A 22,222-nucleotide genomic window follows, 5' to 3' on the forward strand; every position below is an offset into this window, starting at 1 on the left:
CACAGAACACGTTTCCACCACTCCAGAGTCCAGTGGCGGCGTGCTTTACACCGCTCCATCCAACGCTTGGCGTTGTGTTTTGGTGATGTAAGGCTTGCATGTGGCTGCTCGCCCATGGAAACCCCTGCCATGAAGCTCCCAGCACACAGTTTTTGTGCTGATGTTAATGCCAGAGGAGGTTTGGAGCTCCGCAGTTATTGAATCAGCAGAGCGTTGGCCACTTTTATGCACTATGTGCCTCAGCGACGCCGCTCTGTAACTTTACATGGTCTGCCACTTGGTGGCTGAGTTGCTGTGGTTCCTTAAGACGGCCACTTTGCAATAATACCACTTACAGCTGATGGTGGAATATCTAGGAAGGCAGAAATTTCACAAACTGACTTGTTGCAATCGTGGTATCCTATTAAATTACTATTACTGTCCCACATTTGAATTCATTGAGCTCTTTGGAACGAGCCATTCTTTCACAAAGTTTGTAAAGGCAGAGTGGCTGCCTGCATGGCTAGGTGCTTGATTTTATACATCTGTGGCAATAGGACTGAATAAATCACCTGAATTCAGTGACTGAGAAGTTTGGCCTAACACTTTTGTCCAGATAATGTATATTCTGTGCTACTGCTTCTGTGCCTTTATGTTATCTGTGTTTTTGATTTCTGTGCTTACAACATCCATTGCATGTCTGTCTGTCCTGGGAAGGGATCCCTCCTCTGTTGCTCCCCTGAGGTTTCTTCCTATTTTCTCCCTGTTAAAGGGTTTTTTTTTAGGGAGTTGTTCCTCATCTGATGTGAGGGTCCAAGGACAAAGGATGTTGTGTTTCCTGTAAAGCCCTTTGCGACACATTTGTAATTTGTGATTCTGGGCTATATAAATCAATAAAATTGAAATGAACTGAATTGAAATTGAAATTCTAATGTCGGACTCTGCTTCCTTTTTAAAGATGCAAAAAAGGTTTAATTTTTAACACCTTACATTTATGGATATTCCTCTGTGGGGAAGAGAAGAGACTAAACTGACATACTGGATGTGCATGTCGTGGGAAGACCCGCCCTGCTCTGCCTCTGTGTGAATGCACGTCCAGTATGGCAATTTAGTCTCTCCCAAGGGAAGTGGGACAGACATGCAGAGCAATGCAGAGCAGATACTTTCACTACTGTGAAGTGGGTTTTGATCCACTGTAAAATAAATTAAAATTGGTGGCATTTTGGTTTTATTTGGATCTTGAGTCTCAGCCACACCATATCAATTTGCAGATGGGAAATGACTGATGACCAGCTGGTCTGCTGAGGACTAAAAGGAGTTATTTAGTTTTCACAAAACATGCAATCAAATCTAAGACAATTTTAAACACTGTAATACTTTAATATTCAGTTCTGCATGAAAGTAGTGGTTATTTACAGTAATTTCACACAAAGTAACAATTCAAAAACACTATACAGTAATTGCACTACAAAGTCACAAATAACTGAATTGACAAAGCAAAAGTCAATCCACAGAAATACAATTTTCAAGGCCATATTATTTTTTTAACACATGCCTACTGGGATTTTGTTGTCTGTACATTGGTAACACTACATGGCAACAAGATATCAATGGTGAAGCGAGACCACTAAGCAGCAGGCAAATGGTTTTAAGGTTTGGGGAATTGGTAGACACATAACACTTTGCAGTGGAATACTGAATGCCACAGCTGAGACTTAACTGTGGGGAAACAATCACCCTGTACTTCTCCCTACTAGTTTTCCCCTCTCATAAACTAACAGTGACAGACAGCCAACATTGTATTTAATTGGGGTTTCTTATTTTTACAGATAGCCTTTAAATTTTTATCATTTTATGCCTGAAATATTTATGTCAGGTCTTAAAAACACCATGTGCATGCAGTCACAAGGAACATCAAAAAAAGGAATCCATGAAATCTGTATGAATACACAAAAACTGTATAAACAGCAGGTTCCTGACAGCCAGGTGAACTCATGAGGATGATATGGTGACATATTCATTCTTTTCATGTGGTCAGCTTCCTCAGCTACAGTCTAAGTGAGAGGCTCACAGGAGTGCTGGGGAGTTAGTCTTGTGATCGGACCAGCAGCGAAGGGTTAGGGGTCAGCCCACGTGCAATCTGAAGAGACAAAAGCCTTTTTTCTCAGCATTATTCACAGGGAAGAAACTGAGTGCTTCTGTGTTTGTATGGAGCTAAGCGCCCTTTTATTTTAAAATCCATAGAGCAGCTCTAAGTACAGGGTTGGTAAAGCTGTGGTGTAGCCCATCCCTCCCAGGCCACCCTACCATCAGTGGATGCCTGTCGACTCCTATCCCCCTATTGTTTGGACTGCGGTTGTGCTTTCCACCATGTCTGGAAAGCTCAAGGGAACAGATGCCACAGCCAGACATGACCTGAGACTCTCAGCAGTTCAGCTTTGGCCTCCTGTACTTTGACCATAAGCTTCAGTGTGGAGCTGTCCTGAGAAACTCAACACACCATGTCAAATAAAGGAGGGGAACTTAGAGTAGACAGCTGTTCCTCTACCTCAAAGGAAATGGTCATACAGCATAAAAACACCCTTTTCAACATCCAACGTGAAGGCCTACCATGCGCTGGCCACCACAACAGCAAATTGAAAAGGAACTGGATTGTGGCTGGAGGAAAATAGCCTTCTTCCCACAGCATCAGTGCTGCATGCAATCTTTACCTTCTGATCTAGTCAAGCCCCACGGTTTCAAAGATGTGCAAAGTGACCATATGACAAATTCAGAGACACAAATACAATATGAGCGATGCATGAAGACATAGGTGTTGGTAGGACGTCGAAGGTGCATTACAAGGGCTCTCCTCTGTTTGGGCTCCTTTCAAACGTGTGACGAGCTACACTCTTGAGCCATACTCGTCTTTCTCTCCAATGTTGTACCCGACACCTTTACTCTTGTCCTGGTTGGCAGCAGATCTAAGGATTGAAAGATATCATTCACACTTTAATCCCTTCTTTTATTCATACAAACTCTAGTCTGCAATGATGTTATCTCCTTTAAATTGTAGCATATAATATTTGATTTAACTTTCTAAAGCAAACTTGCAAAGCTGTATAGACAAGTAGCTTGATTTAAGTCTTTAAGTCTTTTTTTTTCCTATTACATTTATGTTTCTTAGGTTTTGTCCCCATTTATAATTTCTGAAGGTGATATTACCTCACCTGGTAGAGCATGTACCACATATAGAGGCTGAGTCCTTACTGCAGCGGCATGGATTTGAATCTAGCCCTGGCCCTTTGCTGCATGCCACCCCCTCTCTCTCCCCTGCCTTGTCCTGTCCCTGTCTGCTGTCACCATCAAATAAAGCAAAAATGCCCAAAATATTATCCTAAAAAAATATCATTACCCTGGAAGTTGAGGGTCAGAGAAGATTAAAAAAAAAGTTTGCGATTTGCCTGCGGTTTGTGATGAGATAGCAGCTTGGCCTCTCACCTCCGAAAGAGTTTTGTACATAATTACCATGAGGACATGCAAGAGGGGCAGTGATGTCCTCAGTGGGTCTTCTGCGTTAAGAGGACAGCTTCACCGCACATTTTACCAGTGGAGTGCCTCCAGGTCCTGCACTGTTTGCTGCTCTGGTCTCTATTTATATGCTCTGTCTTTCAGATGTGTTTTCTTGCAGATGACATTGAGCCGGATGTGTTTGTTGAACTGTGTTTGTTTTTTGGCAGAAGCAGAATGCTGGATGTCTGAAAACGTCTTTACCTAACAATGAATGTGAGATTGGGCCATTTTGGTTCAAACTGCGCATAAAATCACAGAAATTGTGGTTACCTAAAAAATATTACTGAACAATAAAAAAAAGCAAAAATATTTAATGTTTAAAAATCTACTTAACACCTAAATTACATTTTTTTAAAATTATTTTCATTAATGCAGAGACTCTGAAAATGTTTGCATATTATCTCCACATTATTTATAATTTGAAAGGCCTAGCCAGTATTGAATTGAAGCTGGTACAAAAGAAAAAGTTTAAAAAATAAAAGTAATCCGAGATTCATTTATGGGTTCAGTTCCTAATGTCTCCCATACTAAAATACTATGAATACAGAGTTGTGGAAAACATAACATACAGCATGATATACATGTCTTATGCATGCTGCTATATATTATTTTGTTGTTTGCAGCCCTGAGTGGTTTTTATGTACATGCTGTCAGTCTACAAATTAAATTATAATTACGATTATTATCCATTACACCTGCTGCTCAAGTGAATTATCTAAATTTATTGTTGCCTATGTATAACATAACATCTGTGCCAGTCAGACACTGATCCAAAACCCCAGAAATAAACAACAGCGAGCTAGTTTTATAGGAAACCACAATAACACAAGATGTGCTTTTGATTTAAGTGATGTCACACTGTCTAGTGTGACTGAGAGTGGCACAAGTGCGTGTGCAGTCCCAAACAACCCAGCTAATGAGGGCAACATCCCTATAAACTTCATCATTCCTTTTCCAGATGTCTAGATGCCAGACTTGTGGTTAAATTACCGCTAGCCATTCTCTTGAAATATACTCTGCAATTGTCCACTTTACATACAGTATATAAATATATATAACTTACCCCCCAGAATAAAACATGGACAGCTATGTGTTTGCTCTAACACTGACACACATGGCTTAATCAGTGGTGCCCTCTAAACTCAGTGACTTCATTTTTGGGAAATCCCTGGCATGTAACTACAAACAACTAACAGAGGTGCACACATCTGTGATGAATGAATGAATGAATGAATGAATGAATGAATGAATGAATGAATGAATGATCAGTTAAGGGTTTAACTCAACTCCTGAGTATGAACATGATCAAGATTACCAGCTGTGGTTTAGACAAACCATTTAGCATTTTGGACACAGCATAATTTTAACAAGCGTGGTTATACTGTTTTTCCCCTTTACCTACCTTTTTTGTTTTAATAGACAGCATATTAAACAGACAATGAGAACAAGTCCCAGTGCAGAGGCCGTCACTATGGAAACCAGTATACCTGTAAAGCATGGGAGCAATAGAAGCAGTAATCACCAAATGCAAAAAGGCATGCATGAAGTGATAATTAGGTATGTGCAGTCAATGCATTCAATATCTACATGTATACATGTTCACATACCTGTCCTTATTTGTGTGTGTGTGTGTGTGTGTGTGTGTGTGTGTGTGTGTGTGTGTGTGTGTGTGTGTGTGTGTGTGCACACTTTCTAATTTTGTGGGTGCAAAAAGTAGCTTAGTTGATTACAGAGAGCAATCAACAAAATTTTCAGCCAAAAGTATTTTAAAAAAAATGTTGTTAAAATATTTTAGAGCTACCTGCTAGGTCTTGCCGAGGTGAACTTTCATTATACCTGAACTCATCAATTGCATTTTTAAATGTTTACCAATGTTGTGCCATACTTTCTTACACATTTGTCTGCTGATAGGTTACTCTGGTAATGGATCAGCTTGGAATTGTACCTATTTTTTTCCTTTGCATCTAAAATCTATAGTTTTCAGATTCCACTTAAAAGTACACAGGAGCACGCAGATAGAGAAAAGGTAATTTTAAGTCTTGTAAAAAAAAAAACTCATAAGGGCAACCGACGTGTTAGAGGCATGAACTGAAAACAGCATGAACTGAAAATTACATGGTACTTGGCAGGTGTGAGCTGAAGGAGTGAAGGGAAAAAGGGGGGGGGGGGGGGGGGGGGGGGGGGGGGGGGTGAATGAACAAAATACACAGAAGCAACATACCAAGGTTCATCCAAGACAGGTCAGCTGAGTAACAGAGAAAAGAAGAGAAAAGCAAGGTGTAAATTAAATTCCAGAGAGGAAAAGACACCTCAGAAATCATTTTGGGAATAAGAGTCAAAAGCAACAGGACATTCACAGGCAAAACAATGATAACAATCATCTAACCAGTGATTTGACTGGACAAGAGGCTTTCCATGAGTGTTGATATTCAGTATAACAGCACTCTGACGTTTAACAATATGTCTTACTCTGGTGTTTTGTAATAACCTTTGTTTACATAAGCTGCTGTGATCTGCATTGTAACACAGCAGCACAAAGATGAACACATTTTAAGAACAGTCATCAGAAGGAGACCAGAGGTAGGAGAGAAGCCAGGGTGCAGCCTTATACAATCAACACTGCTGAATTCTATAAGGCCGTGCTGCCTCCCAGGCCATGGTTAGGGCTATGGTTACAATAAGGGTTAGGAAACGCTGCCTAACAGGCAACTTTCTGGGCAACAAAGTACCATGAGCAGATATTATGATGGAAACCTCCAGGCAAACTAACTTGTGGTTGGAAAAGGTTTCTGTTCAAATCAGTTGAAGCTTGAATTGTGATGGAAATTATGCTTGCAGAACCAAAAACTGGTCAAATAAGTCTTTCACAATCTGTTGTCACTTGTTACAGTTAACCGATAAACGGCGTCATTTGTAAAACTGTTGAATAAAGGCAATATCGCATTCCAAGTCACATTCATTTGTAGGTACAAAGCTGCATTAAGTATAACAGCACAACATGGAGTGTGATGTTGCTTGATTAATCACTATAGGATCTTCTTCATGACAGACAGTTCTTTAAATGATACCATCTGTCAGTTTTCACTGTTCTCTACAAATTCAGAGAATTCATGAAGTTTCAGTCAGGAATATAATTCATTCATATATGTATGCATGCTCTGCACCCAAGCTTTGTCCAAACCCACAGAACTTTATTTTTTAATTCTAGTGGAGATCCAAAGGTTTCCTATGACACTACATATGTCCTGCTGAATTGCAGGAAATTTGTACAAAACAATGCGCCAGATGTATAGTCTTTTTCCATTTTATGTAACAATACAGCCACAAAAAAATGTCGTTTTGGTTTTGAATATTTCACTCAAAATAAGCATGATGTAACTTCAGTGAAACATTGTAACCAGCAGGGACAGAATATGTGAGTGACATTGTCCTAAAAATATGGAAAAGATTTTTTTTTTTTTCTAACTTGAACTGAAGCTGCTTATGGAAATTTGAGGGAAGTTAAGTTTGAACCACTTTTGTATGAATGGTTGCACAGTTGTATTATGTGATACAGGCTCTGCTCTCTAGGCTGCTACCCACACGAATCCAAGCAGCATCCTCATCCAGAACTCACTCAGTCATCGCTGGACCCGGTCAGGTTACCCCACCGAAATTCATTCTGCCACCCACCTTACAATTTGCAGAATGGAGCTTAGCCACCCTGTCAGGCTGACCTAAAATTTCATGACATAAATTTGTGCTAAGCAGCATGAAATGTGCCGTCAAACCGATGTAACCAAAATGCTGGGAGAGGCTCAGAAATAAAATCAGACAATTTATTTTTTCTTAAGGGTTGTTGTTGAAGAAAAGAAAAAAAAAAGCACTGGTTGATATACTGGGAGACGTTTTAAAAAAATATTCTCTGAGGGAAAAAAAAGGATTGTTGTTGTCTTGATCATCACAGACTGAAGGTCATTGTTTACCAGTACATCACTGTTTGTTACAAATGTCCTGAGTGAATGACCATACCAATTAACCACCTCCACTTTGACCACAAATTGCTCGAGTTATGCTCTTTCTTACATCACTGTTTAAGTTACACCAAGCTCCTGGACCCTTTTAAGCTTAGGTCTAAGTAACAAACAGCGCAGAGCCCGTGCTGGATATAATAATAAACAACCTTCTGAAGGTTGCTGTCTCTCATTACGTGTGTGTTCTCAATCGTTTAGCTCACAGCGCAGCATTTAAAGCCAATTTTCACCAAGTGAAAACCAGAAATAGCATTGTATCAACCACATCAACGGCTCCCTATGGTTTCCCTCAAAGCTTGGTCCTTGGCTTCTCTTCCTCTGTATCTTCTCCCATGTGGTCATATAATCCACATGTGGTCATATAATCCAGTGCTCCAGTCTCAGCTATCATCTCCATGCTGATGACATTCCCATCATCCTTACCCAACACAGTAACACCTCATCTGCATATACACTTTGCTACTGGCTGATGGATGCAAACTTATTAGATGCAGGCTACAGCAACTGTAACAGTCGTCCAAAACCTGGTGGTAACAAAGCAGAAATAAATGTCTCTTTTAATTTGAATTCTAACTAAATGTGATGATGTACGACTGGCAGCTGTCTCCCTTCACATTAAGAAAACTGGGAGGCCTTCCACTCAGTGCTGTGTCTTTTGAGACACATACGAGGGTGCAGCTGCTCTTCTTTCATTCCAGGGACAGTCTTTTCATTTGCCCTCTTTCACCTATTAATTATCTTTTGTCAAGATTATAGCAGTTTCCTGATCCACAGCTGAGCAGGTCAAGGTAATTTTCAATTCTGTTCCTCATATCCGCCACCTCTTGATGGCACATCACAACAGAAAACCTCCAAACTCTTCACAGCATGTGCTCTGCACAGCATGGGTCTGCTTCAGGCTATGTTGGCAGACTATTTCTTCTCTCCATCTCTCATCTCTTGTGTAGCTTTACACCAACATAAAGATGGGAGTCAAATACAAGGAAAAACCAGCATAAAGGACCTTAGTAAGGTGTTGGGCCACCACAAGCTGCCAGAACAGCTTCACTGCACATTAACACAGATTTAGCAAGTCTGTGGAACTCTACTGGAGGGATGAACACCACTCTGTCAAAAGATATTCCTTCATTTGGCATTTTGATGATGGTGGGAGAGAGTGCTATCTGACATGTTGCTCCCGCTGCTGAACATGCTCCCATAAGTGTTCAACTGGGTTGAGATGTGGTGTCTCGGAGAGCCATAGCATATAATTTACATCCTCATCAAACCACTCATTGGGCTCTCATGCCTTGTGGATGAGGAACAACATAACAGAGCCCCCTCACTGTAGGGGTCCGGCACTCAGGCCTGTAGTGCTGTCTTGGTGGATGCCACACACACACTCGCCCACTTGTCTAGAATATGCATGGTTTTGGTCCTTGTGATTTCTTTTACTGTATGTTGCGTTGAGTGTGGACTGGTTATCGGGTAGCAATGAATTTCACCTTTGAATAAAATAAAATCTATCTATCTATATGGTGAACAGTGATCACGATTTTTTTCCACGTTTGTTGACCAGTGTCTTTTTGCACCACTGAGCTGTCATATGTACATTTGTCTTTGTAATGAGGGGTTTATGCACTGCAACCCTACTATAATATCCCTCTCTATATGGTATCTTTTGGACCAATGTTCATCCGCAGTTCCAGAGACGTGTAGGATCTCTGCCAGGGAACATTGAAGCTCTTTTGGATGTTTGTGGTGGCTCAACACCTAGACACTTTATATTGGTCTTTCCTGTAATTTTCACCCGTCTGTATATAATAAGCTCCATACTTATATAATACTTTGAATGTCAGATTGATTTAGTGTCTGTTTGTGTTGGTCCAGTTATGGACAGTCAACCTGTACAGAGTGTTTCTTTGCCTTTTGCCCAGTGTATGCTGGGATAGATTCCAGCCCACTATGATCCTAATAAGGATTAAATGGTAAAAGGAAATGAATGAATTAATAATAATTAAAGTTTTTATGAGTACTTAGTTTCATGAGTTTGGAGTGAAAGGTATAGATAGATCCAAGCGGAGAAAAAATCTGCCACATATGCATCATATATAAAGATTTTATTCAAAACAGCGCTGTATCTTGTGGTTTCCTTCCTCATTTTAACCAGCATTTCCATTGACAGCAGCAAAACTTGTAACAGAGTGCAGGGATGTTTCAATTCTCACAAATTCTTCTGGCTTAGCTGCCTTTCTCCACTGTGCAAGACAATAACCACAAATACTATAGCATAAAACTACAATTACCATGTTGTAGGAACAAACTTTCCAAATAAAACTCACTACTTATATAGATTTCGAAGCACAAGACTTTAAAGCATAAAGGAATCCCGCTGTCATCATAGGCATCGTGGTAAGTTTATAAAAAAGCAGTATTTAGCTGAAGAAAAACTACCCACAATGACAAAATGCCCATAGTAAGATAGTATCCCCATTCATCACTATGACAGACATCATCTTCCTTGCATGAATGGGCATGTTTTTGCATTTCTGATTTGCATAGTATCCTAGAATCTACCATCAAATTTTATGATACTGAGCCAAATCATCAGTAATCAGAAATTAGTCAACCAAAGCCATTATAAGGACAGCAAGCATGGTAAATTGAGTAACAATATTTTTCTAGTAAAAATGATTGAAGTATTATGTGCACATACTAGAAAGAATAATTTAATATTAAATACTTCTGTGAAAAGTCTGATGAAGGTGAAGATGACAGCTTGGTTATGAGAACTAATGGGTTGCAAAATTAATTCTGGGACACAAAACTGATGTCTGCTGGCGAAGGTGACATAAGCTGAGTCTCTACTGTCTACTATCTCACTAGTCTTCAAACTCCATTGGCATAAGCCAGGGATGTAGGTGAGCCTGGCTCTGGGGTTTCCTGGGCGGAGCAGCAGGGGCGAGACTTCCATGCTTTGATGGCGGCATGTTTTGCTTGTGACCCATTGTAGCTCTGGTCAGAGAGCGGTCTAACTCCAAAGCCTCATCGGTTGGACGTCCGCGGAGGATGTGTCTGATGGTGGGGAGGGCTAAGTCTGACCTACAGTCCAGGTAGCTCCTGAGGTTGAGCTCAGGGAAAGTTGCATCTCTGAGAGCCTGAACCAGCTGGCTCTCAGTGTGGGATTGTCTGAGCTGATGCAGAACTCTCTGCTCCAGCGAGACATAGCACATTGTGTCCTTGGTCAGCCCTGACTTTTCCACAGAGTGGCTGGTCTGGCCCTTCTTCCGTTTGGGGTTGGCCAGGGTCCCGCTGTGCTGGTTCTTGAGGTCTTTCCACTTCTTGCCAGCATGAGCCTTCTCTAAGCCACTTGGTAGGAGCTGATAGAGTCCTTCATCAGCCAGGTCTGCCAGGTCACCAACCAGTAGCTGCTGAATGACTTGCCTTCGCACAAGTGGAGATGTGACTGTAAGAGTACCCTGCAGTCCTCTGCCTGCATCAGACACAGCCAATCACAACTTGTTAAACAACCCAGCTGAAGGGATATCCAGAGGACCGGCTCTGGCCTACAGGCCCAGCATGCAACAGCCAACAACAAGCCATCTTCTGCTGAATGCCACTCATTAAAGCCAAAAACAGATGCCACACTGCCGTTTCAAAACAGATCTGCCATTAGAAAAGCACAGCCCTGAGAAGAAAGGTCTGAAAATTAGGAAAGCATGCAGATTCTTGTCATGCCACAGTGTATGGTATTTAGGTGCATAAAGCCTGGTAAACCGCAGACTCGTGGACTGTAGAGTATCTCATTATGTCAAATAACTGGTTGGTTAATTTGTTGCGTCTTGACAGATGGCATACTTCGCAAAAGGCTCATGCCTCTCAATCAATTTTAAAGGCAAATATGAATAACATCAAAGAAACAGCTTAAACCACAAGCAGGTGATACCATACAAGCAAAAGCCAGCTCGACAGCCCTGTACCTTGCAGAAGAGAAAAATATGCCCACGCTTCATTCAAGCCAGTCTTTGAGCCATTTTTAAAACAGCACAGGAGCTATACCATTTAAACAACTAAGCTGAACTTTGACATCATGCGCCAATAATAAGCAAGCCCATTTTGGAGACCACACTTACCCTCCTTAAAAGATACCAGGACTAATCGGCTGTCAGGGAGCTGTGGTTTCCTGTAGTTGCCATTCATAGGCACAGGGACTGACTCCTGGGCATGGGAGGAGTAGATTGCAGTTGCTAAGGTCATAAACTGGGGGAAAAAACAAAACAAAACATTACTAAGCATATTTTTCCATACCAAAAGCCCATTCATACAATTTGCAGAGTAAGTTATATATATATATATATATATATATATATATATATATATATATATGTATATATGTGTGAGTGACTGGAACGTAAGTGTTAGGAAAATTCCAGGCCAAACACCAAATTAACACGGTTTAAAAATAAGCATTTACATTGCGACTGATGATGTTGTTTTGTTGTTTTAGGGTGTAATGCTGTTTTTCACGGGTAAACTTGTCAAATGAGATATACATAGAGAGCAGCTGCGTCTACAATGGAACTTCACGGGACTAAGTGAGTTCTGCCTCTCCAGTGCTGGATTTATCTCTGTACATTTGTTTAAAATGGCTGTGAATCAGCTGCATACAAATAAGCCCTTGCTGTTTTGTTTGACAATGAAATTTTAAAGCGCTGTGGCACTTCTATTTTAGATCAGATTAGATTTCATTTTTTCCTTTTGAACACCATTGCGACTGTACTGAGAATGTCACCCAGTGATGTGTAACTGGATTCCTTTTTGGCTAGTTACTGTAGCTACAGGAAAAACAAAAACACAAGATCACACAATGAAATTATGCCACAAATGCAGTGGAAATAACCAATACCAGTTTTTAACTGTGTTAATGTGTATGAGGCTGGCCTTTTCCTGTAAATCCAAGTAAATCCAACAGACCAATTTTACTGTAACTGCAAATGTGTTTGGATACGTTAACAGTGATGAGGTACCTGTTTGCGGGAAATTGTCACAGGATTCCTGAACAATGTCCACAGCACACTGGGATAGCACGGAGGAGTTGTTAATGACCCATCGTAGCGGTAATACTCATCCAGACGTGCAGGCAGTAGCGCTCTGATGTTGAAGCCTGGCACCTGCACTCTCTGATCTGCCAGTTGAGATGCACAGCACAGTTAATTTCACCATTAGACATTCATTTAAGTGTGACTGCACCTCATATTGTCTGTGTTAAAAACCCATTATTCTAACACTGGTCATGGAAAACATAATAGTACCTAAACTTTTGATACTGTAGTTTGTTTATGCATCACAAGTCTAGTTTTGGACTTCTAAAATGAATGCAAGTGTCAGAAAAAGCCTAGACACAGATGATAAATATAGATCCCCTGTTGCAGCTGATGTTGTTGGTTACCTACTCATGAACTTATATGTGGTGTGATGAAGCTGTAGTAAAATATCACTTTAAATTCACCCCTGTATTTGATGCCATTGATGAATCTCAGAAAGTGTTCGAAGGCTGGATTGAACTCCCCAACCTGTAAAAGAAGCAGAGTCAGACATGTGTGCTCCACAGAGCATCGGAAGCCACTTTACCCAGCCACAACTTCTTACCTCTATCAAAACCCCCAGCACTGCCAGCCCGTCAGATTTGTCGACAGCCATGGAAATGTTGGGGTACTTGTCCGAATTGAAGTGCACGACATGCATCTGTGAAAGCAAAGAGATACAAGTCAAGATCTTGAGCTTGCATAAAACTAGACATACCTATTCAGCCAAGGCCTTAATTAAAAAAAGTTGATCTGTCCCCTGGTTAATCTTTACGCTCTGTTTCATATTTGTATTTTTTTGTCTTTGTCTATGGACACCAGGCAAGGATGACAGGGACACAGGAGCAACATCATCCGATATTTGCCTAAATAACTGCTGAAGAACAAACCATTAAAAAAGAGAGAACAATTAGTACATTTTCTCAAAGAAAGTCATACTGAGTGTAAATACTGTACAATCCCCTACCTTTCCAGTATCAGATCTTGAGAAATCAATTTTTTTTCTCGACATAGGTGTTAATTGGATTGACAATAGCTGGTAATGTACAGCTAATGGTTTGCTGGTGTGAAGAGTGTTACAAGAAAAATGCACAAGAGGCACTGATTATGTATTACACTGGGTGGTCGATTACGTCACAGGAGTGGGCACCAGATTGGCAGTTGTTTTGTTTGTATTATGTTTTTATCGTGTGCGTATTCCCTGTACCACAAAAGCATGTTCGTCATGCAAGACAAATATTCTGGAATTTTATTTATGTACTATAATCTATCCCGGCAGAAAAGGGGTGATAATTCCTCTATTTCTGAGAAATATTCAATCACCCATCCTTCCATCCTTCCAAAACAACATGTCATCACGGAAAAGTAAGAGACTGTGGTTCTGGAGTCTGGAGGGACATGAAAAGATGCATGTTCTCGGCATGTCCACTGACAGTCAGGTCAAACCACAGCACCTTAAATGTGGTTCTTGTGCAGCACGGGAATGGTCTCGTAAAATGACACAGGTTGTAACTTATTTCAGATTCTGCCCACAGTCACTCAAAGTAATGTCAAATTATGTAAAAAATACTATTTGTCTGTGTTATACTGCAGTGTTCTCTCCAAACTCTCCAGTTAAATTTGTGTTTTCTATCTCGCAAGTATAAAAAATAGAGCAAACTGCATGACCCTTCCTAGTGTGCAGGAACTGCTTATTGGGTTTGACATATTAAATAACACAGACAGCGACTTTTTTTGAGAGGTGGTTGAAAACCAGCATGTAATCGTCTGGTACTCTAATCCCTGGAGAAATAACACGCACTAACATTGTACTGACTGAGGTTGACTGAAATTATAGTTGGTATGTGAGAAAATATGCAAATTTGCAAAATGGTGTTAAAATGCTGGACCATGCTGCTGTATACTTTGATGTGAAGTTTGGTGTACGGATCTCACACAGTGAGTCATTTGCATTTATCGCAGACAACGCAATTTGGCAATTTGATGCAGTCATATTTTAAAAACACAATAGCGAAGTGTGTCCTTTCTAATCACATTGGCTGGCTAGCCTGAACAAGTCACAAAAAAAATTTGCATTTTATCACGTCTTTCTGACAGTGGTCTGCCTCACAACGGCGTGTTTAATTTTATAGTGATGTTTGCTTCTTTAATTAGAATAAAGCATGGTTTCAGATGATTTATACAAGCTTTCAATTATACGCCAAAGATGCACAATAAGCTGCTTCTGAATCTGTCTGAAGGGTGGATGCTCCAAACTGCATGTCTGCTGAGGAACTGGGACAGAAATATGCAGATGGGCAGCTCTTCAGAGTTTCTTCAGCTTGAGCAGCAGCTTCTGCAAGCCTTGAAGGGTGTCAGTGGCTCCGGCTCCTCTGCCAGTCAAATGTCACACATCTAAGTCAGAGAGTATTAAATCATTTGTCTGGACCCCGAGATGCTGTCGCACGATGCTCAGACCAGTGAGAGACCTATTTAAACCCATGAACTAAGCTGCCCTCAAACAACCCTCAATGAGTCCCAATTTTCCTCTGCACCCAAATCCCCCCAAAAAAGGTGCATTGTAAAAGGAAGGCAGAAGTGCTCTTTGCCCTGTTTACCTCTGCTGCAAACTGCCTACTGTTCACCATGTGTTCAGAGCCAGCGGGCCTGTTGGAGGAGCCCCAGTGGAAATGAAGTTGAGCTGCAGTGTAGCGATGGGGCAAGTTGGAGATGTGCATCTTGGAGGGCAGTGATATTTGCACTGAGGACAAAAAGACACACATAGTAGAGCATGGTAGGGGGTTACCTTAGTTAACCACTTATGTAATAATTTTTATTATGATGCAGAAGCGACTGATTTGCATGTAGTCATTGTGCGGAGTTAATATTGACCTCTGTAATAGCAAAATGGAAAAGGAACTGTTGTCAGGAATAAGCGTGCTGATCTCAATTTACTAAGTACATCTTATCAAAAAAGACAAAATCTATACAAAAAGCTGTAAAATTCCATGTTACTGTTAAGTACTAATATGCCCTTTGAACATGCACATCGGCTTGAGCTATCTGAAGAATCCAATCTGGCCTGCTCTGCAGTTAAAGTTCCTCTTTGTAACTTCGTTTGAGATACAGTGGAGTGACACAGTCACCTGCCCCTGTCTGGGTGTTTATCATTTACCACTGGCTGACGAATGGATGCTTAAAAGTGAAAAACTTCCGTCAGCATATCTGACAGCCACGTCACATCGATGATGCTGTGCAGCTAGTGGCGCCGTGGTCCATCAAGCATGCACACATAAGCGTTTGTCTGGCCTTAACATCCTACCAGTTGATTTCAGGTCGTGAGGCAGTGGCTGCTGGGTAATAACTTGCTTGTGCCGATGTGCAGCAGCCATCGTAATGTTGTGATCACACGGCAGACGTTACATGCATAGTAGACTACTGATACTGCCATTGTAATTTCTCACATGTAATAATTTTCTACATCACGCTTGCAGAAACATGTAAGAAAATAATCTAAGCAGTTCTGCAGTATGTTATTTGGTGTGACATCTCTTTCTGCTTGTCTGGCTGAGACTGTGTAACAACTCTTCAAACAAAGCAGAACCACATAACCAAAAACACTGTAATTTTGCAGAATAATAACATTCATCTGCTTAAATAATTCAAATAATTTGTGTTTCTGTGGTGCAGGGGTATTGTCGTATTCTTTCCACATGCTACACAGAGGTCTAGCAATTAAATTCAACAATGTCTTATGAATAGATATCAAGGATAATTGTAGAAAATTAAACTGATTTTGGCTTTTTTGATTATGATACACCAGACGAAGCAGGGCGGATGACTATTCTCTGCTCATATTTTCCCAAACAACATGAAGATCTTTTTCTGGAAGTAAGGACAGCTGACATAATAAGAGAGTGATTATGGAAAATTGCTGTGGGAGATGTAAGATCCTCCTATCATTTTCTTTAACTTGACCCAGAAATGTTTCACATGTATCTGGTACCACTGCTAATGCATTGTTTCTGCAGGCTCCTGCCATACAAAGTAACATCTCTCTGGTTTAAACCCTTGCTTCCTTCGTTAAATGGTTTTGTTAATCGTGATGGGTTAAAATAAAGGTGGAAAAATGATGTATACTCACAAGAGTGTCCATTGTTTCCGAGCGTGAGCTGCTCAGTGGCTGACAGGTTGTAGTTCCGAACCTCAATTGCCTGTAAAGTGGGGTCAAAGCGTAGCAGCTCTGACCTGATGTCTATTGGAGACTGGAATGCCCCGCCACAAAAAGGATAATGCTTGGGCCAATGGTGCTGTCCCTCTGGTCCTGCAACAGCATCAGTATAAAATGTTACCAATTAAATACCTTTTGGGCATGACTGGACTGGTTGCAACTCAAATGTAACTGCCACAATTCCTTCAGATGCACAATTTTAATATGCAGAACTCCTACATATATTGTTAGGCTCCTAAAGAGTCTGTTTGTCTGATCAAATCCTAAGATTAAGGACTGAAGAGGTTGGTGATATATCATGTGGCTTTTCAAATGTAAACTGGTACATTGTAAAAAGGGTAAACAGTGCAGGAGAGGATGACTGCAAAGAGTGCTAGGGCTTTGTTGCTCTAGCATTTTATCTGTAATCAAAGTGAAGTATTATTATCTACGTAACGGGCGGCATGGGAGAGGCCTGTGGCTTATTCCTTGCTCACTGCTGGCCATGATGAAGGCACTCGAGTGAGAACCAGGCTGTCGTTAGCCGGGAGAAGCAGTGAGAACGCTGTCTCTTTCCAAATGAAAGGTTTCTTTAAAGCACAGGACACCAAAAATGGCCACTGTTGCAGTTCGAGTCATGCAGTTAAAGATGTGACCTCAGCTGAGGGGTGTCTCTCCAAAGTGTGTCTGAAGAAGCAATCATGGTCTCTTGAAATACCTTGGAAATAATACACATGTTCAAGAGAGGGAGAAATGTTGGTCATAAATTAATGTTGGAGAAAACATCAGGAAGTCCTTTAGATATGTGGCATTTTCCCTCATTAACCAAACATCAAGGATCCACACAGAGCTTTTTTGATGCTTCATATCAGCTGACATTCACAGTTTGTTATGAATGGCCCTCTGAAACAGTGACAAACCCAGCGGTGGCTGAATACACAGCCGGCATGCTGAAAGGCACTGAATGTAGCCCACATCACTGCTGTGTTTTTACACCCAATTCATTATCCATTCACAATTCGCCATTCAACAGATGCCAGATGACTGTCACCAAACATGAATAATGCAGCATGAAGCCTGGCCCCATCATGCCTGTCACTGCCCAGAGAAATGTGAATTTATCCTCCATGACACGCCAGCGGGCATCAAGAGAATCAGTGAAATCACTGCATACTTGTTTGAGAGAAAACTCAAAGTTCAAGCTAGGCAAAGTATTCCTATAATAAGAAAGAAACTTACTCTTATGGCTATAATTACTCAATGTCCAGTTCATTTGCTGTTTTAATTAGAGTCGGCTTGCCCTCTCATAATCACATCAGTGGCCTGTGGTAGCCCTTCAGTGTGCCACGGCAGAGCATGACTGCTTTTAAATTTTAAAGCCTTGGCCTTATATAAAAGGAAAAAACAAAAACATTCCTCCACTTTTCTGTCGGATTTTGTGCGGAGTGACATCATGGGTCAGAGTTAACACGTAGAATAAGAAAACCAGAAAAACGGAGCAGGGTGAGAAAAAACCAAAGCAGTCATCAAGAACATAATTTATTTAACTCCATGTTTATAGATTATACTGTGCCTTCACGCTCTGCAGAGGTTGAAGTGTTGAGGTGAAGATGTCACGTATGACTCAGCTATGCACCCATCAACAGAAAGTGCTGCCACCTCTCCAGACTACTGACGCTACGACAAGACTTCATGCCTTGACTGTAACTGATGATGAAATCCACCACGCTACACTTGAGTGTGTGTTTTGTGTGTGTGTGTGTGTGTGTGTGTGTGTGTGTGTGTGTTTAAACAACTACCCATTAGACATCAGACTCTTCCGCTCTGGCAACTACTTAGTTAGTTATATTTCGCATTAACGGTTTATGATTATTTGATTTATCTATTTTGTAGAATGCAGCATTTTTGGATGTATCTTTTGCAAATAGCATGGATCCTCATGCAAGGATCCGCTTCGCCCGACTCTGGAATAATCTCATCTCATACTCATCTCATGAGTATGAGATGAGAAGATGAATCCCCTGACCATTTTAACCCTTTGATGCATGAATTATGAAAGCCTGAGTCAAGATGTTTTTCTTATGTGTTTTTACTCTTCTTAGGGCATGAGCACTTTTGTGAGTCTCCATGCTTCTTTAAGGATGCAGGACTGGAATTACCATGTCATGATACTAGTATTAATATGCTTTCAGCAACAAGAATTGACAGTCTCTGCATAAACCTCAATGGGGGGGAGCAGCAGAGAGCATTCTAACAGCTGATATGCAATTCCACCATAAAAACCATTGCATTTAGGAGAAAATTACTTTTAAACAGCTGCCCACTGTAGTGACCGCTATGCGCCAAAGGGTTAAGCGGCTTCTTAAGACTCATTTTTACATGCAAGTCTTTCCATAGAGCTCTATCGAAGATCTTTGGATTGACTTAGGATCTATATGCCTTCTCCGTCTATGCTATTTTTTGTTTTTAACGTATATTTTTTATGCATTTGTTTTTCTATGTATTTGTTTTTATTTTCTGCATGTGTGTATTGTTTGTAACTGTGTTTTAAAAGGGCTATGCAAATAAAGCTTTATTTACTTGCAAGCATCTGGCCAAGCTATGCAATTAGCGCTGGGTGAATCACTGAGCTATTTCATAGCCTCACTGTCATACTATTCCCAAAACTGACATAAAAATGGCAATTTCTTCCAAGTTTTTGCTGAATGAACACGTTGTAGGAGTCCAACAGCTTTGTGAACAGAATAAACACAAATATATTTGCTCTCATTGATGCAAAGCCATGGTTACAACAATATTAATAACAGGGTGGATCCACGTTTGAATCAGCACAAAGATGTTTGGCCTCATTAATGCCAAACCATGGCTAAAACAATAACAGGGTGGATCAGCTACTCTCAATGTCCTAAATAAAGCAAGTATCATTTCTTCTTACTGTAATTATTTGACCATAAATTACTGTGCAGAAAAGAGAATGAGATCATCCTCAAAAAGATTTTTTTTTTTTTTAACAGCCCAACATGTGCTGAAAAGAATCTGTGGGCTGTAAACTTGTCTAGAAACAATTCAAGAGGCTAAACCAGTGCATCTGCTCAAAACTGTGATTAATATTTTGTCTGAATAGTTTAATGCAATACAACTATTTCATGCACCTGCCTCCTCACTGGCTTTAACATTCAGTCCCTGAATGCAACAGACTGTTGAGGCAGTGACACTTGGAGAAGGAGGTCACTCTGTGAGCTCAGTTTATGTAAGAGATAGTGATGGTTCAAGAAGCCACTTCACACACAGCTTAAGGCTTGAGCCAAGAGCGGCCAGCCACTTATGAAATCTTGCAATTGCAGAGTTTGTTGTAGTGCAGTGGAGGAAAAATGAGGTGACAACAGGGGTTGTCATTACTGGCCTGCCTCAGGGGTCAAAGAAAGGTCATATAGTGATTTTTTTTCTGTTCCAGAAATATATTTGACATTATTGGCGTATTTGGCATATATATGATGTGTCATTAATGTCATATTTACCACACTCCAATCAAGTTTAAAACATTGTTGTGGGAGGTAAATGTGATAGTTTGCACCACAGTAAAGTAGACTCTCCCACAGCCTATCAGAAGTTTGCATCATAGTCAACACTCAGTTAGTTAATGCTGGTTTAGGGCTCAGATATTATTGAGGTTGATCAAGAGATATGCAATTCAATGCAATGGATGCTGACTGAGATGCATGAAGCAGGAATGGAAATAGACAGAGAAATAATAATCTGTGCATATAGGACAAGCAAAAAAAAAATCAACTTACCATTGTACGTCCATTTGGCACCTGAAACATACAAGAAAAATAGGTTTGTCACAAAAACACAATTTGACATCAAGTTTGAGCAATTAAACAGGGGCCACTACCACCGAGGAGGTCATGTAATATGGTTTTGCTGATTTCCACACTTTTTAAGGATGCGCATGGCAAGAGGCTGCGTGATTGTATGTTACACATAAACCATGCTCATCTTCATCCGCCCCCACATCATAACAGTTATGAAACAAGAAACTTGGCAAACACATACAGTATAATTGCTTTTTATATGAAAAAGTACAAACAATGCCAAGTAGTTTCATATCACCCTGTTCTCTCTGCCTTTTGCATGGTCAGAAATAGACTGTGGAGTCACTGCAGTTAGATGAGACACCTGTCATGCAAGCATCCTTTCTCTCTCTCTAAATATTTTTTTTTTTATAGTTAATAGCCTAGTGTCAGTCTTCTTCTTCTTAGTGACGTTCAAGAACTTACATCTCCCCATGTTCAGAAAACTACTTCTTACTGTAAGTGAGCACTTCAAGTGTGGTCTATAAGTACATCTTAAGTCCATCCAAATACTTTTCTTCCCCCTTAATGTTCTTACCATGCAAGACGGCGAAGAAAGTCGCTTGGAGGAAAACGGTGGGCGTGAAGCTGTGAATCTGCATCTTGATCTTTAACCCCTCTCTCTGTGTGGTAGGCTGGTGCAAAACTGTGGGGACAGGGAGCTTGGAGTCGAGCGCCAGCCTTCCAACCGGGCTTTTATAGTAATGTTGCCAGCTTCATTGTAGCTCGCACTGACGTCAGAGCAATAACAAATCCAGCCTCCCGAGTCATCTGGTCACTGGAGAGTGACAGCTCAACAGCACACACAGACGCATCCATGAGAAGTTACTGATTTAGGGCGCGACCGCAAACCTGCCGCTGAGGATGCGGCTCATCGGCGGCAGGCAAGTGCAGCGGTGAGGAGCGCACAGGGGAGGTGGAGGGCTGGACTGCCGCAAAACGTGACGCAAAGCCCGCATGTTCAGTTTCTCCCGAGTGGACCCAGAGACACTGCTCTGCGAGGAAACTTTGAAAAAAAGTTGCATCATATTTGATCAGATATTTTTTCCGTGGTTCCACTTGTCTTCAAGTTTAAAAACTGCCACTGTCTGTCTGTCTGTCAGTCTGCCTGCCCCTTATTGTCTTAACTCATTTCAGCCTGAAGACATAACTGGAAATGTGTTTTTCTTTATTGCCTTAATTATCTCATGATGAGGATTATCATACATTAAAGATTAATCTCCCCTGCTGTGCGAGTGAAAAGCTGACAGATAGTTTTTTCCACAGCCCTGCTCCCTGAGGTTGCTGATGACAGGGGATTTGGACTCGCTGGAACTGTTCTTTAATCAAGCCCTTCTGCATATGGTTGCGCTATAGTTGCGCGGTTATCTCAGTTGCTCTGGGTAATTTCCATTTTGATGCGCCAGGTCCCAACGTGTCTCATGAGGAGGCAGAAATATTTCTCTAACCAGTGCTGCAGTTTGGGATCTTTTATCTGGTACTGCTACTGTTTCTGTGCTTCCCCTGCTTCTCCAAAATAAATGGCTTTTACTTCTGCATCTACAACAACTACTACCAATGTACTACCCCAAG

The 22,222-nt window shown here is 40.9% G+C and overlaps 1 protein-coding gene across 1 annotated transcript; it reads right to left on the reverse strand.

The window, feature by feature from the left end:
- Positions 1 to 1,338: 1,338 nt before the first annotated feature.
- Positions 1,339 to 21,303, reverse strand: ca12 (carbonic anhydrase XII). The gene is made up of 11 exons (XM_030054750.1): positions 21,189 to 21,303; positions 20,591 to 20,611; positions 16,731 to 16,910; positions 15,205 to 15,347; positions 13,173 to 13,268; positions 13,033 to 13,096; positions 12,551 to 12,708; positions 11,657 to 11,783; positions 5,753 to 5,776; positions 4,934 to 5,018; positions 1,339 to 2,942 (listed from the first exon to the last, which is right to left on the reverse strand). The coding sequence occupies exons 1-11, from the start codon at positions 21,250 to 21,252 to the stop codon at positions 2,864 to 2,866; spliced, it is 1,041 nt and encodes a 346-aa protein (XP_029910610.1). The 5' UTR covers positions 21,253 to 21,303; the 3' UTR covers positions 1,339 to 2,863.
- Positions 21,304 to 22,222: the final 919 nt, after the last annotated feature.

The sequence above is a fragment of the Myripristis murdjan genome, chromosome 6 (genome assembly GCF_902150065.1).
Source record: "Myripristis murdjan chromosome 6, fMyrMur1.1, whole genome shotgun sequence".
Taxonomy (NCBI): domain Eukaryota; kingdom Metazoa; phylum Chordata; class Actinopteri; order Holocentriformes; family Holocentridae; genus Myripristis; species Myripristis murdjan.

Coding starts and splice junctions, on each gene's coding strand:
- ca12 (XM_030054750.1), bottom strand. CDS start 21,252: ATGCAGATTCACAGCTTCACGCCCACCGTTTTCCTCCAAGCGACTTTC. Junction 13,269..15,204: donor GTAGGCAGTTTGCAGCAGAG/GTAAACAGGGCA, acceptor TTGCTTTCACAG/ATGCATGTCGTGCACTTCAA. Junction 2,943..4,933: donor TGTCTATTAAAACAAAAAAG/GTAGGTAAAGGG, acceptor TTCAATCCTTAG/ATCTGCTGCCAACCAGGACA.